Source organism: Colletotrichum fioriniae (genome assembly GCF_027942845.1).
Source record: "Colletotrichum fioriniae strain IMI 355084 chromosome Unknown scaffold_8, whole genome shotgun sequence".
Lineage (NCBI taxonomy): Eukaryota > Fungi > Ascomycota > Sordariomycetes > Glomerellales > Glomerellaceae > Colletotrichum > Colletotrichum fioriniae.
The window spans coordinates 1131346-1146482 of record NW_027076844.1 but is presented as its reverse complement, the minus strand read 5'-3'; the positions used below and the strand labels follow the sequence as shown (position 1 = coordinate 1146482).

General features: G+C 51.5%; 4 protein-coding genes across 4 annotated transcripts; 3 read left to right on the top strand and 1 right to left on the bottom strand.

Annotated features, from left to right (window-relative positions):
• Positions 1 to 604: 604 nt before the first annotated feature.
• N0V96_007117 (uncharacterized protein) lies at positions 605 to 2455 on the top strand (the record flags this gene model as incomplete). Its single annotated transcript, XM_065757927.1, has 5 exons — positions 605 to 617; positions 963 to 1491; positions 1565 to 1964; positions 2034 to 2171; positions 2249 to 2455. The coding sequence occupies 5 exons, from the start codon at positions 605 to 607 to the stop codon at positions 2453 to 2455; spliced, it is 1287 nt and encodes a 428-aa protein (XP_065613450.1).
• Positions 2456 to 6267: 3812 nt separating this feature from the next.
• Positions 6268 to 7353, top strand: N0V96_007116 (uncharacterized protein; the record flags this gene model as incomplete). The annotated part of the gene is made up of 3 exons (XM_053196239.2): positions 6268 to 6436; positions 6522 to 6903; positions 7035 to 7353. 3 exons carry the CDS (start codon positions 6268 to 6270, stop codon positions 7351 to 7353), a joined length of 870 nt encoding a protein of 289 aa, XP_053046358.2.
• A 1061-nt stretch (positions 7354 to 8414) lies between these two features.
• N0V96_007115 (uncharacterized protein) lies at positions 8415 to 12227 on the top strand (the record flags this gene model as incomplete). The annotated part of the gene is made up of 7 exons (XM_065757926.1): positions 8415 to 8870; positions 8937 to 9032; positions 9095 to 9425; positions 9641 to 9740; positions 9884 to 10336; positions 10889 to 11268; positions 11329 to 12227. 7 exons carry the CDS (start codon positions 8415 to 8417, stop codon positions 12225 to 12227), a joined length of 2715 nt encoding a protein of 904 aa, XP_065613449.1.
• Positions 12228 to 12597: 370 nt separating this feature from the next.
• N0V96_007114 (uncharacterized protein) lies at positions 12598 to 13167 on the bottom strand (the record flags this gene model as incomplete). The annotated part of the gene is made up of 2 exons (XM_053196237.2): positions 12598 to 12840; positions 12955 to 13167. The coding sequence occupies 2 exons, from the start codon at positions 13165 to 13167 to the stop codon at positions 12598 to 12600; spliced, it is 456 nt and encodes a 151-aa protein (XP_053046356.2).
• Between the last annotated feature and the right edge of the window lie 1970 nt (positions 13168 to 15137).

Sequence of the window (15137 nt, the reverse complement as noted above, 5' to 3'; positions counted from 1 at the left end):
CCCGCCGCTTAGAAAACCCAAAACACAGCGGCCAAGATCGACGATTCCCCCGTTTGACACCAAGAACCTCCAGGTCTGTGAACGATAGTTTCCAGATATTCGAGTTCAAGCGATCAATAAGACCTCTCATTCCACCTCCAGATTCTTGTGAATGGATTTTGCGCAGATAAGCCCTGTCCATCAACTCAAGAGAAGTCTTTCATGATTAATATGAGATACCTGTCCGACTATCCACCATTGACGCCTCTACCCGCCTTGAGGTTGCATATCACATATGCTGATCCACTTGACTGTCCATGCATAGCGGGCAAAGAGGATATCTTACTATTTCGACCCACGCTATTCGACACTTGAACAAGGTTTCGGTCCCGACACTGTCTCCATCGCCTAGCATTCTAAGATCGCCTATGACTCGTCCCATGTCATCCACCAATGATGGTTGTAAGCCGTACGCCTTTACATCTTCAACTTCAAGACGCTGCGGATTGATTGCGTACTTGTCTGACAATCCATGACGGAGTCGGTTCGTCTCAAATACGATGGGTGAATACCATGGTTCTTTTCCTATAAAAGCCCATCATTCTCGTGCTTCTGCTTTCGAGAAATGCTCGAGGCCAGTTCTCACGCAAATTGTTCATTGTATCAATTAGTATCGGGCTTTTTATCCATTTATCTTTCTCATAATTTATATGTGCATCTTCGCGATGAATACCCAACTTGTATTAGCAATTGCAGGTTTTGCCCTCCTAGCACAGATCCTTGTCTCCTTTGTTCAGTGGCTTCGCTCCCCCCTACCATCGGTACCCGGACCACTGCTGGCTCGCTACACAGACTTTTGGTATTTCCATCGGCTTAAACAAGGAAAGTTTGAGAAGGTCAACCAAGAATTACACAGACAATACGGTAAGAGCGTCAAGCAACAGCAAGCAGTAGATGTACTGATGTTAATTCTTTCTCGCCAGGGCCCATCGTCCGCTATGGCCCGAACCGATACAGTATCAATGACGCGGAAGCCCTCAAGATTGTCTACGGTCACGGCACTCAATTCCAGAAGTCAGAGTGGTACATTCCATTCCAGCCCAACGAGGATCTTTGGAACGTGTTTTCGGATCGCTCGATACAGCGTCATGCTCACAGCAGACGTTTCTACACAAACGCGTATTCAATGACGTCTCTCGTCAACTACGAGCCATACGTGGATGAGTGCGGTGTTCTCTTTTCCCAACGTCTTTCAGAGTTTGCAAAGGCTGGCTCGACAGTAGACATCGGACATTGGTTCCAGTGCTTCGCTTTTGATGCAGTTGCAATGATGACCTACGGAAAACGCCTCGGCTTCTTGGACCGAGGCGAAGACATTGCCCAAGTCATTGACAACATCAACAAGAGCTTGTTATACTCAAGCTTGACTGGTATCTTTCCTTCCGTGCATATGTACATTGCACCACTGGTTACTGGCATCACTAAGCGTCTTGGTATGGGAGCAAAGATGATGTACGTTTTAGACTTTACGGCGCAGACCATTGAGGAGGAGCGAGCTTCTCCGAAGACGGTCATCGAGGTCAAGGGTGCCGAAGATGGCGCTGCTGTTGGGGGAGACGTTCCTCACCAAATTCCTGGCCAAGCACTCCAGCGACCCCACTGAGTTCACCAATTGGCATCTTCTCATCGGCTGCGCCAGCAATGTCTTTGCCGGATCGGATACGACTGGTATCAGCATTTCAGCCATTGTTTACAACCTGCTCAAGAACCATGATGCCTTGGTGAAGCTTCGCGAGGAGATTGCCGACTTCACCAGCCGCGGCGAGCTATCTCAGGCGCCGACCTTCAAAGAAAGCCAGAAGATGCCGTACCTTCAAGCAGTGATCAAGGAGGCCTTGCGCGTCCATCCAGCTGTGGGCCTTCCGCTTGAGCGTATCGTTCCCGAGGGCGGTGCTACCATCGGCGGGCATTTCTTTCCTGCGGGAGTAAGTCATGCTCCCCATGTTTTCAGTCCCCCCACCCGTGATCACTAACTACTCAACCTTTCTTCGTAGTCCGTCGTTGGAATCAATAGCTGGGTCCACCATAGAAACACAGCCATTTTCGGAGAAGATGCCGAGAAATTCAACCCCGATCGTTGGCTGATTGAGGACGAACAGAAGATCTCCGTGATGAACAGAAACTGGATGCCTGTAAGATGAACCCCTATTTGCCTATGATTACCCAACTCTCTTGGAGCACCTGATGTCTAACATGAATCGTCTCCTAGTTTGGGCTGGGATCACGCACATGCCTTGGCAAGAATGTGTCTATCCTGGAAATGTCAAAGCTCATTCCTCGACTTATCCGGGATTTTGACTTCAAGCTTGAAGGTGCGGCTGCTACACCAGGAGGAGCCTGGGAAACACGCAACGCATGGTTCGTCAAACCTCATAACTTCCACGTCAAGGTGAAGTCGAGGACGGCAGGCTTTTAGAATCACTACACATGGAGTTGTGGGTATGTCAGAAGCATTTGCGCATCGAGTCCCGTCCGCAAAGTCAGTGTAAAGCCTGTGGGTGTGGATTACACGGCCTTCGAGCTTACTCCATAACTCAATAATTCCGCTGATATCACGCAATGTGCAAACGAATGGTTGGAGATTTCTGTATTGTAGTACGGTCTGCAAAGGTAGACGGCTTCGAAATTTGCGGTCGAGATTGCTCTCATATGACGAATTTCGTTGAATGTACAGAGACATATTTTATAAAAGAGGCAATGCTGAAATATCAACGCCAGGACCTGCCATCTCTTCAGCCCTTTCGTGCGTACATGTGGCCTTATGCCGAAGCCAGTCTGCCTCTTCTTTCGCTACCTAAGCAGCATGGCTAGTCTCGTCTTTTGTTCGATTTGTTATCTCGTGAAGCTCTTTCACAGAGCGCCGCAGTAGCCACAGCTAGTGCACGAGTCGACGACGTAGACGTGGTAGCTGTGACGACCAAGGATGTTGCCGGTCGTGTCGTGTCCGCCGGTGGGAACGTTGTTGCAGTACGTGATGCAGTTGGACCGAGCATCTCCACTCTCTTGGTTGTGGCCAGATACTGTGCCGCCGATTGCCGTGCATTCGGCATCCATCACGGGATATTGTTCCAATGTGCATGGAACATAGCTTTGCACAGGTGATGTGACGACGCCGCAGAACTGAGCAGCTGCGCCGCTGGCGAGAACAATGAGGGTGGTGATGGTGAACCGCATGATGATCGCTTGAAGAGGATGTGAAGTAAGATTGAGAAATTCAAGTTCGGTTGAAAGTTCGGCGTCAAACTTTTTGTTCGGAAAAGACGAACCGTGTATTTGAATGCAATGTGGTTGTGTCTATTGATTTTGTCCGAGAACTCTATAATGTATTTATACTAATCACCTTGAGCCCCTCAAGAGTGATTGAACCTTTCGGAAACAGTTTGCTTCCGTTCAATAATGGTCAGATATCCATTTGCAAGTTGAGAAGCTCTCAACAGCTGATCAAATCGTTACAAAGCGCGACCAACAGTGGTCCTATACGTGGAGACAATTAGGCTGTTGACAGCTCATCACGGGAGGTTACAAGCAAGTCCAGAAGCGATTGTGGTCCGAGTGAGGGGCGACTCTCAGATCTCCGCACAGCTATCCAGCAAAGTTATCTGCCTGGGTAGAGTATGGCTAGGATCTAGCCGGCGGCATCCGATGTCTTTCGATGCCATTGCAACGGTACCTGCAGGCTCTCCACAGATCGGCTCTTTGCTAGGATGTTTCCCGCCTCGGAGCAACTATAATGGCCCACAGAAAGCGGAATTGACTTCTAAGATTGGCAACTACTTATATTGCATCGCATAAAATACATTACCCGCGCGGCAGTATGCTACTCTAACGCCGGTTGCTGACACCAGCCTTATTGGGCTTCTGATGGCACTTCGGCCTTCGTTTTGGGATGCCCTGTTCTATAGAAAGGGCATATCATTGTGGTTCGGTAAGGAAAAGGTCTACTGCAGAAGCTGGTGTTTTCCTTGTGGTGGTGAAAACAAGATGACTTGCCGATTGTTTCGGCCACGAGCCACATCGTAGGGTCTACCTTCCAATGTGAGATGACCTTTGAAAACACTGAGAGCATGTGTGCATCAAAGAAGCTCGCCAGACAATTCCCAAGACGTTGAAATCAATCACAGAAGCAAGCCTCGCAGCGTGTTGCTGGCAAGACATTACCCCTCTGGGAGACTCTAGTCGACGAGAGGGATGAACATCTGACCGCTAACGGAGGCGCCTCCCGTCCCGTCCTAATGACACATTCCGGACGAGGTTCCACTTTCAGGGCTCGTCCGATTGCGGGGCCCCTCGGTACAACCACATCGGGAGGCCTATGACTGAATCTACCCATGGATGTGTGCGACCATAAGAGACTGGCGGGCACAAGTTGTGCCTGAGACGGCTAGGCCGAATCGTATCCCGGATGATCCGGTCAATGACCAAACTATGGCGGCACGGCATGTGTAGCCCATTCAACTTCATCCCACTAGTTGATATATGACATATGGGCTTGACTGGAATGCGTCCCTCAACGGCCAAGCATCCTAATGTCGACTTCACGGGTTCAAGACTTTATCTCCTGCCAACCAGAACGCCTTCATTTCGCGTCCCAGTCTATTGTCTCAAGCGCTAGGCTTTCTGTGGCTTTTTCTCTCTTTCTTTTCATCCACCAGTCGGGAACAGGGGTCCGGTCCAAGTCGGGAACGAAGACTTTTTCTCCGTCTCATCGATGATGATGCCGATGATGATGACACTCAAAAGGGGGGTGCTACGGCATCGAGTGCCCCATTGTCGCGTGGCGAAGTGCGTTGATTCACTTTCCCAGCGTGCCAGACCACGAGGCAAGGTGTCACTAGCACGCCGTCCTCGTTTCTTCTTGTACCAGCCAATCCCCCCGACATCCCCGACTAGTGACTGACGCCAGATCAACTCGATTTGTCTGGGATTACGGTACGCGATTGGCCGCCGCAGGTTCGGAAAGTTGCTTGCCTTCCTATCCGCGTGGCTATCAGACTGAGACAACTCTTGCAACCCACAAGCCAGACAGACCTGATAAATCAAAGACATTGTACTCGCTCCTGGGGGAGGAGAGACAACTCAGGGGAGGGGCCCAGTTCAAGGTTGTTAGATTCGTCGATCTGGCTGATTATTAACTTTTAGTCGAGCCAATAGGGAGTTGATATTACAGCCTCCCTTTCTCTCCCTGCGTCCGCTCAACAAGTGCCAACATTTCTCGCTTCTCCCTCTTTTCTATAATTTCTTTTCCCCGTCAAAATTGGTGATACTCGAGTGGCAGTAAACGCTTCTCTGCCAATGTACATAAGAATGGCTTCGTGCTCTATGATTACGAGGTATGCCAATCTATCTTTAAGCCGGATTAAGCTTTTGCCATCTCAGTTTTGGCATAAAGAGTCTCGATTGGCGAAGAGATCTTGCTTACTCCTCGCACGATAACGCCTCAATACCGGTTTGGTGGCTTTTCCCCTATCCTCGTTCCGCGCCGCCTGCATCATGTAGGTTTCCATTGTTCTCTCCCACACAATCGGAATATCTGAATCACAACAAATTGCTGATCAAGTCAGATGAGCCCAGGGCTTTTCGCTTCCCGGGACGACGCTCAGCGTATCAAACTGCAGAATCTGAACTTGTTTGCTTCTGCCGCCTGCGGTGCGCCCAGTGCCCGTGTAACCACCCGCACCTCTTCTTCTTCGCTTTGGCGCTCGACCGTCTGAACCAGCTTGCGTTCCAGGCTTGCGTTCGCCGTTGTACAAGCCCCCTCCAACACACGGATCTGGTTGTGTTCCGAAGATAATCTGTGAGCTCGGACGTCTTCCCAGCTTTCCTTTCCTCACCCCGCCCTCGTCCGTCCCATTGCAGCACGTGTTGCAGAAAACTTCCCACCCGATCCTGCGGCGCAGACTGGAAGGTTATTTTGAGTGCCTCGAGTGATTCGCCTTTTCTTCCTTCTCCTCATCCCGCTGCGATTTCCGTTTCAGGGAAAGGCCGTGGTTGACGGATTATTGCCACTACTTTTTGGAGGGGAAAAGAAAAGAAAGAGGACTTGTATAACGCCCCGTGTCTCTCCTCTCTTCCACGCGCATCTAAGACATATTTCACCACCGACTTACGTGCGACAACAAACGCCCCTCCGTGGCAGATTTCTCCAAGAACTTATTAAAGAGCCAACAAGCCTCTTTCGTCTCACTCTTTTCGAAACTCCTTAACGCCGAAAGCTTCTCATCGCCAAACATGGTTCTCGTGAACGCTCAGGACCCCATGCCGCAGGCCGCCGCCGCGCAGAGAAACGTGCTGCCGGATTATGTCACATCACCCAACGCCGTTTTTAGCGATGAGGGCGTTCAGTGGAGATACGGCAGGGCGCCCGATTACACGAGAACGCGCAAAGTCTGGAGAGAAGGTAAGATCACATTACTCCCAATGTGTCATACGTGCACCCACCCGGTGTATTAGGAGGGTTTAAGTTGACAACACTACTTTTCCAGGGAGGAAGATGAACCACAAGGCGGGCAGTCTCGAAGAGATTGTGGAGAACCTGGTGAAGAACTGGGAGGTCGAGGCCTCCTTCAAGACTAAGCTCGACGACTGGAGGACTGTCGACCACGCCAACTACACCTTCTCCGTCAACGGTGGCGCGCCGCAGACGGGCGAGCACATGCTCAAGGTCGGCACTTACAACGCCGTCATCACGCCCAACGAGTACTACAGCCCAGACTACTCAGACTTTGCTTCCAGCCACAAGACATTCAAGCGCATGATGCCCACTTTTGCCTGGGAGGTCATTGAGGTCTACAGTGGCCCCCCGTGCATCGCATTCAAGTGGCGTCACTGGGGTGTCATGAAGAATGACTACGTCGGCTTCAACGAGTGAGTTTGCTCCTTCGCCGCCCTGTTTGACGTGCCTCTGCTTTGCCACCCTCATTTAGCAGACATCTGTCATTTTCTTCTTGTTCGGGTGTGGCCGTGTAACTGCGACTGACAAAAACGCACGTGTGCAGCAAAGGAGACAAGGTCACCGCCAAGGCTCACGGAGGACAGATCGACATTGAAGGTGTGACGATCGCGCGTGTGGACGATCAGCTGCGTCTGCAGGGCGTAGATACATGGTTCGACTCGCTGCAGATGTTCCGGCAAATTGCCCCGGATGGTGTGGTGAAGAAGGAGGCCAAGACTGATAACCGCGGCCCGGAATCGAGGTTCGATGAGGCGGTGGCACAGGATGTCCAATTGTCGGCGGAGGACATAAGCAAATTGCACACTGATGTAGTTGATGGCAAGAGGTCAGGGGGATGTCCGGTGATGATGAATAGAGAGTAAGGTAGATGGGATTAGTTGTGGTGTGCATAGAAACTAGCGTGAGCTGTGGCAAGGCAATGGTAAACATGAATATCTAAGCAATATACATAGAGGGCCTGAGAGGGAACTGAGGGGATGATGAGAGTTCTTTCGATTAATGAGATACAACGTCTATCATGGTTATGAATACCATCATGTTGAGCTAGTGTATATGTCGGTGCAGCGCGCGACTCGACTAATAGGGCGACCGCTCTACGGAGTATCGATGCAAAGATCATAAAGTATCCAGATCAGCGGGCCTGACCCATGTCATTGAAGCACGGTCCACCTACGGCAGGCAAACAAAGCTCCGGTGCCGGCGCAGTCCCCGGATTCCGCGGCGGGTCCGGCCGTTCTCGGTCTTGATACCACTCCTCAACCTTGCTTTGAGCCTCCCCAGATGTCAAGATAGAGCGAACAGACATTTATAATGACAGTCTGGTATCATGGAGCTGCGATAAGAAAGTCCAGATTACATCCTTGATCCTTCAGATTTCGGCTTGCTATATCCGAAAACTACCTATCGCTTGGGACATGGATCATTGATAGCCCCCGATAGATGTGCTGAGGAAGATCGTTCCTGAGTGCCAAGATCACGAAGGCAGGGGCTCCTGGGGATCTGCGGCATCAAATCACTGACGATGCATTCATTGTTCAACCAATTACCTGGTCATCAAAGAGTTGTGAATAGCATTAACCAATGAAAATAGCAACTTTATTTTACCTGAAGGATCTCCAGCCTACATGAAAGGCAGCACAATGAAAGCTGACTTAAAGAATGCGAACAATTTCTGTTTTTGCAAGTCTCGTCATTTAGACAGCTCTTGCGCGATCAGTTTATGGCGGGGATCTCGACTTTGGTTGTGGGACTTGCAAGGATACCAATGACAAGAGGGGTCAAACCACCGGCAAGTAATCGGCTCTATCTCTCTATGTAACCTCATATAAATGGTGGAAGAGGGGGGCTTGGAAATGGTTTTCCAGCTCTTGGAGTTATCCCAACTCACCGTCTTTCAATCGTATTTACGTCTATGTTCGTCGCTATGTTTGCGTCGCATATCCAAGGCGGTTCCTGGCTCAGGGCTGGAGCCATTGGCGCCTTGCTCTTTGCTGCTGCATCAGGAAACCCAATCGTTGGTAACAGCTCTCTAGTTGTTCAAATTCCATCGTACGGATCATATGTTGGAAAGACTCTGGTTAACGCCACGTCCGGTTACCCGCTTGCGAGTCCGGTGAACGTATGGTATGGCATCGACTACGCAGAACAACCCATCGGCGATCTTCGTTTTGCCCCGGTCAGTTGGCCTTCGGCCTCGAACAGGACAAAGAACGCCACTTCGTATGGCAAAGTCTGTATTCAAGAGCCTGGAAACTCAAACCTGGTCACTTACATCACGACCGGACTGGAATACGGCGAGGACTGCCTTAACCTCAATGTCTACAAGCCGACGGGCGTGAGCGCTGATGAAAAGCTACCCGTTTTGGTTTGGATTCACGGCGTGAGCTTCTCTGCTCCCTCATGGATGACTGAGTTCAGTTGGACAGCCGACTGATCAAGTTCATAGGGTCTTTTCCGCAACGGCGCTGGTATCACCTTTGACGGAGCTTCACTAGTTGCCTCCTCTCCAGAACCACTAATTGTTGTGACATTCAACTACAGAGTATGTCCATTCTCAACCTCCTGGAATTGATGCTTTTCACTGATCTGACTGAAACTTCTCAGCTGGCCGCCCTGGGTTTCCTAGCAAATCCCGTCCTCTCAGACCTCGGCAACGTCAACCTCGGTCTCCAGGATCAACACCAGCTTCTCCGCTTCATCCACCGGTACATCTCCGCATTTGGAGGTGACCCCGAACGGGTCACTCTGGGCGGCAAGTCAGCAGGCGCTCACTCTGTGGGCTTCCACTACCAGAATACCTTCACTCCTGGCGAGGAGCTATTTCAGCAGGCAATCTTCCAGTCTGGCGGCCCGACGGGACGGTCGTTTCCCAGCGCTTCGGACCCATTGACAGTCAGGCAGTTTGAGCAATATGTGGGTGGAGTTGGTTGTCAGAGTAATGAAACCGCCGAGAATTTGCTTTCGTGCTTGAGAGCTGTGGACGTTGAAGTCCTTGAGGAGACGGCAACTGCTTTACTAGCGGCGTATCGTTACAACGGCACCCATCCTTTCCAACCTGTGTCCGGTGAATATTCCTCCACATTCCCAAGGATTCTGCCTCATAGGGCAGGGTACTGAATATAAATATTGTGAGACTAACTCGATTCCCAGATGCTGTCATTATTCCTCGTCTTCCGTCCGAAACCTGGGACTCTGACGCATGGAACCACCTGCCGGCGTTGACATCTTTCATCACCGACGAGGGCAGCCTGTACGCTCCCACCAACCTAACCACGGACGAGGAAGCATGGGGCTGGCTCTCCAATCTCTACCCTAGACTCAACGAAAGCGATAGAGAAGTCTTCTCTCGTCTATATCCGGATCCCGAGACCGACCCTACAAGCCCATTCGCAGACTCCCGGGCCAATCTGCCCAGTTCACCCGACTCACTGCGGTTTACGGCGACACATCCTACATCAGCGCCTCTCAGGAGATTGCGAAGCGCCTGTCTGCCGCAGATATCCCCGTATGGAAACTGCACTGGAATACCAACAACAGCGTGGCTTCATACCTCGGGATCTCGCATGGCTCTGACGTTCCATATGCCTGGGCCGAGCCGGATGCGCAATACCCGCAAGCCGGTATCATTCTATCTAGGTTCTACGCCAGCTTTGTTGTCAGTGGTGACCCGAATAAGTTCAAAGCTGCAGGCGCCGCTGAGTGGAAGAAGTATATCGATCCAGGCGCAGACGGTCTGGGGTGGCAAGTGAACGTTAGTAAGAATGAGACATGGCTCGAGAAGGATGATATTCGAAGGGGAGGCCATCGAGTACTGGAGATCCATCCCGGAGAAGTTGGATCATTAAGGTAGCCTGAGAATCAAACTGTTTAAATGACGTCTTCTGAACCACAAAAACCCAGTTGCCTTGAACTAACTACTTCTTCTCCCGACAAAGGACACGTGTAGCAATCAACTTCATCTTTCTTTGACATTGAGCACCTTCCTTTCATATTTCCCCAGCGGGTGTATCTGCACTACCACAATCTTCATCTTTAGCTTGCTGGATTTGAGGCATATTTATATAGGAAGGTACTCCTTAAGGTGTCTCCTTCCTTTCCTTTAGCAGATCCCTGAAATCAAGCAGGAGCAATCGGCACCTTCCATTCCCAACTTCCACCTCTTTTTTGCACCCTCCCGCCCTCGGTTCTTTCGACTGATCACTCTTTTCCCTCACTCAACTGCGCTCATCTCTCACCGAGATCTCGCTGAAATCTTACCGATCAAGTTCATTTCTCAATCATATTCTTCACCCTCACCACTATCAACCACTCTCTGCTTTCCCTCACCTCAACCACAATCAAACCACCGATTTGCCCGAAGTAGGGGGCCGGCCTTTTTGCCAATACATATGCCGATAGTTCACCTCTTGAGGACTCGCCATCGTTCCTCATGATGTCTCCAACTCCCTTGGTTATGATGGTCTTCGGAGACCGCCGTCGTCTCACCGCCCGTCCGGACACCTACCGTTCACTCCTGAGTGACGCTCGGAATGCGTTTGGCAGCCAGGCGGTTGATTTGATCGTTCATTGCACTCCTAAATCCGGTGAATTAGAGTTTGAACTTGATAGGTCAGCGTACAGAGCGGTTGAGGACGGTTGTGTCCTTCGCTTGGAGCCAAAGGCTGCTCCGATCATCAAGCTCGAGGACGAACCCCAGGAGGCGCCCAAGCGGAAGCGAGCCTGCCCCGGTGACATCGCCGGGTCATCTCGGCTGCTCATGAACGTCAGTGTCAGGACTTGTAAGTTTTCGAGTACGAGAATGAGAAAGTTTCGGATCGCGAGCTGATGCGTTACTGAAGTGACTGGCAAAACCATTCGGTTAAGCATCTCACCAGCTGCCACCGTCGCAGACCTCAAATCTGCCGTACAGGCCGCAGAGGGCATCCCCCTTGATCAACAGAGACTCATCTACCGTCGCCAGCAAATGGAGCCGAAAAAAACGTTGAGATATTACTCCGTCATTGAGAATGATACTATGCATCTAGTTCTCCGTTTGAGAGATGGCAAACCGGCAATCTACCTCTTGTCGCCTACCCAACTTAGCAACGTCAGCGTCATGGTCAACCTATCTCACCATTGGAGCATTTCCAACATCTACCCACTCGTCAAAGGGGCCGTTGGTCAGAACGACGTCTCTTGGCAGGCTTCTGCCAAGCCGGATGGCACTCTGAAGGACACCGCCACAGGCGTCGAGTGCAGCTACCTGTTCTGGGAAGCCGATGCCTTGAACGACCCGTTGTCCAAGGTCACAGAGACTCATGGTTTCAACCCCCAGAATCCTCTCGCGTACTTTGCTGATAACTATGTCCTTTCCTTCGACGACTTCGTACCCTACCTCGATCGGGTCCTCACCAGCCTCGCTCTAACGCCGGCAATGCGGACCGAGATGATCGTATACTGGCTTCCCAAGTTCCAGTCTATCCGCGATCGGGGCCTCCAGATCGCGTTCAACTTCATCCCCCAGAGCGATTTCGAGAAAGCGGCTAAATTGACCGTCACTCCGAGTCCTAGCACCGTCGCCAGAGTTTTTCTCGTCTTCAGAGGCGTAGTCGGTGGTAAAGACGAAGATAATCGTGCGAGACTGGGGGATTTGAACTGGCCCATTATGATCGGCATCGACGTGGACGGTATGGAGGACCAGAGCAAGTTCCGTGTCATGGAGTGGGGAGGTATGGAGGTGAACATGGAGCTAGCATGATTGAGATTCCCTGCTACGTGGAAGAACGACATACCTGGTGCTTCAGGGTAGGTCGATCGTCAAGAAACTTGGACGCTCTGGTTTTGAAGCTCGACATGGGGAGTCTTAATGGGGAAGTTTGATCATCACGGGGTCTAGAGAGGGAATATGTCGATGGGATTGCCTAGGAAGTCACAACGTCTTCTCCATATCGTGAATTCAGAAGTATGTGAAAGTGCATGTCCCATCCCGCAAAATCTCCCCCTCCACATGAAATCCTCAAGTTGCAACAATCTCATTCCGCTAATACAAAGGGCAACAACAGCGCAGCACTTCAACTTTTATCCGGCAACATTCGTGTACGTCAAGGACCATATCCCGCCGGGGCATTTTAAACAAGCAACAACATGCCCAAGAGACCGAAAAAGCTTGACGCCAACCGGGGAGCTCCACTAGTTGGAGACGCGCTCGGCGTAGTAGTAGTTGTGGTCGCCGGGGACAACGGGTCAGTGATAGGCGAGGAATTCGTCTCAAGTGTCGCCGCTTCAACCTTGAGGTTCGTCGAGTTGAAGCAGTTATCCGCTGTCACTGGGGTAACCTTTGACGCGTCTTCCGTAAAGATGATATCGACACACTATCACAGTCAGCCACACGATCTCATCCCGCATTTTCCCCTCCCAGTAGTGTTGTACACTTCCACGAAATATGACATGTTCGCAAAATGGTAGCACTTGGCAAGAAAACATACGCTGAACAACGCCGCACCATGCTGTGCGGCCTCCACGACCTGTATCGACGCCAAATCACCCTCCTTGGGCGCCACACCAGCCGGCAGCGGCACCTCTGGCAGGCAGAACGTCCCCTCGTACTCCTGGTTCGAGGGCCCCGTCAGCTGAAACCGGGGCACCATGACCATGGAGTAGTTCTTCGGCGACTCGCCAAGGCCAAGGTTGATGTACATGAGCGCCGTCTTGTGTCCCGAGTTCCAGCCCGGTTGGACGGCGAGGGCGCCGCCGCTGATGGGCCAGTAGGTTCTGTTTCGCGTTACGCCGAGGCCGCCACCTGCGGGGAGGGGGGTTCATGTCAGCCTTTGGATAGCTAAGTATGTGTAATTTGGTTTCTGGTGCGTGTCGCCAGAGATGAGCGTCTTGGTGACGTACATGGGTAGGTCCATTGCATCCCAAAGGGGTATGTCTCATTTGTGATGAAGGTGTTGCCTCTCCATCCTGGGTAGGAGAGGACTGTGTGGCCGCGGGCTAGAGCCACAAATAGCCAGCATGTGGCAACTACGAAGTTGGAAAAGGTCTTCATGATGAGCCGTCGATGGAAATAGTTGGAGGCTCAAATCTTCGTCAAGCTTTGCCCCCTCAACTGGGCATCCACTTCTTCTTAAGCAACATATCAAAGCCAGAATTAGACACCGCGTAGGTGCTCTGACGTGCCGTTTGCATATGCCAATGTCAGCAACATGATTACCGAGCTGCCGTGTCGCCAAATGACGGTGGTCGGTGGTCCGGTCGAATAGAGCCTTGTCGTCGTGATGCATGTCAGCCCTACCGAGGGACGGACGTCGAATGGCTGGAGGGCCGATGGAGGTGGCTTACGCCAGTGTCAGCACCGGCTGACGGCCCTTGGTCTTTGAGTATAACTTTAAACTACGCGGCCCGCAATAGCAACGGCTGGGACTTGCTGACGACAAATTGTGTATATCCGGCAGCGGAAGGAAGCAGTCGCTGTTTTGTCAATTCCTGTCAGTGGCTATTGACGTTTGGTGACGAACGCTCTGTGTAGCTCTCACATCCTTTGACATGAGCCCTTGTTTTCTCCTTCCGATGAAAACCAGCTCCCTTCAGTGATCAGCTAGCCCCGATTGTACCTACACTAACTATGTCTCAAGCATGCTGTTCGAGGCAGAGGGAAATAGACCAAAGGTCGGCCACAATCATCGACTTAGGCATTGGGAATATGGGAGCAGCATGACTGGCAAAATCTTTTCGGGTTCTATTGTGTTTGCTACTCGTCAACCTGCCTACCTAGACAGTCCCAAACACAAGGAGCAGGGTAGCCTTCGAGTCTGTGATTATCACGCCGATTACCGTAGACATAATTTTATTTGTTGTGCTTGATGCCCGCCTGAAAATCTCCAGTGTTTGCCTGTGCGATCCGGCGTGTTCGGCAAAGTCCGCCAATGTCGGAGGCTGCCTCAGGGGTTTGCAGCATCACATCTCGAGATCCCGGCGTGTCGTGCCTCTCCGACGTTGAAGAAAACTTTGACAAGGCTTTAGGGCTGCGCTATTGGAAGCTCTATTCCAAACAAAGTAGCGATACGGAAGTCTTCTCCTCCAATTCTTCCGCTCGCGAGTGGCGAGTCTCTAGCTGGTGGTACTTCGCGATCGAGCCTCATTGCCAAGACCGACGAATCCTACTGTTGGTTCAACTGTCACCACTGAATTGACCCGAACGTCAAAGGGATCGACGTCAACAGGCGCGCCCTGTCGGGCGTGTCGGGGAAATATTCGCGCGTAGCCCCCAAACCCGTCATCACTTGCCAGCGATTGACTAGCTAGCAAACGTCAAACAAGAAAAAGGAGTAGACGGTAAAAACCTTCTGAACGTGGTGACATGTCAAGAGGGGTGAAGGACTAGCCGTGGTTGGCCGACAAGAGGGCGCCTGAGATGCCGCCGTCAGCACTAACGACCGCATGAATGCAACGTAGCGAGGCGGTGCCGAATCCAGCCCCGAACAGGGCCAGAAGAGGCTAGAGAGGAACAGAAAAGAACTACTGCAAGTAGCTAGCTTTATAGTAATTAGGTGGCCAAGCACTCAATGCAGTGCAGTTATTGCAGACGGTAGCTGTGAGTGTCCCTTGCAAGAAGGGAAATTGACCAGCGGCACAGCGGCAACGGTTACCGGTGTATCGGCTTTCGTTG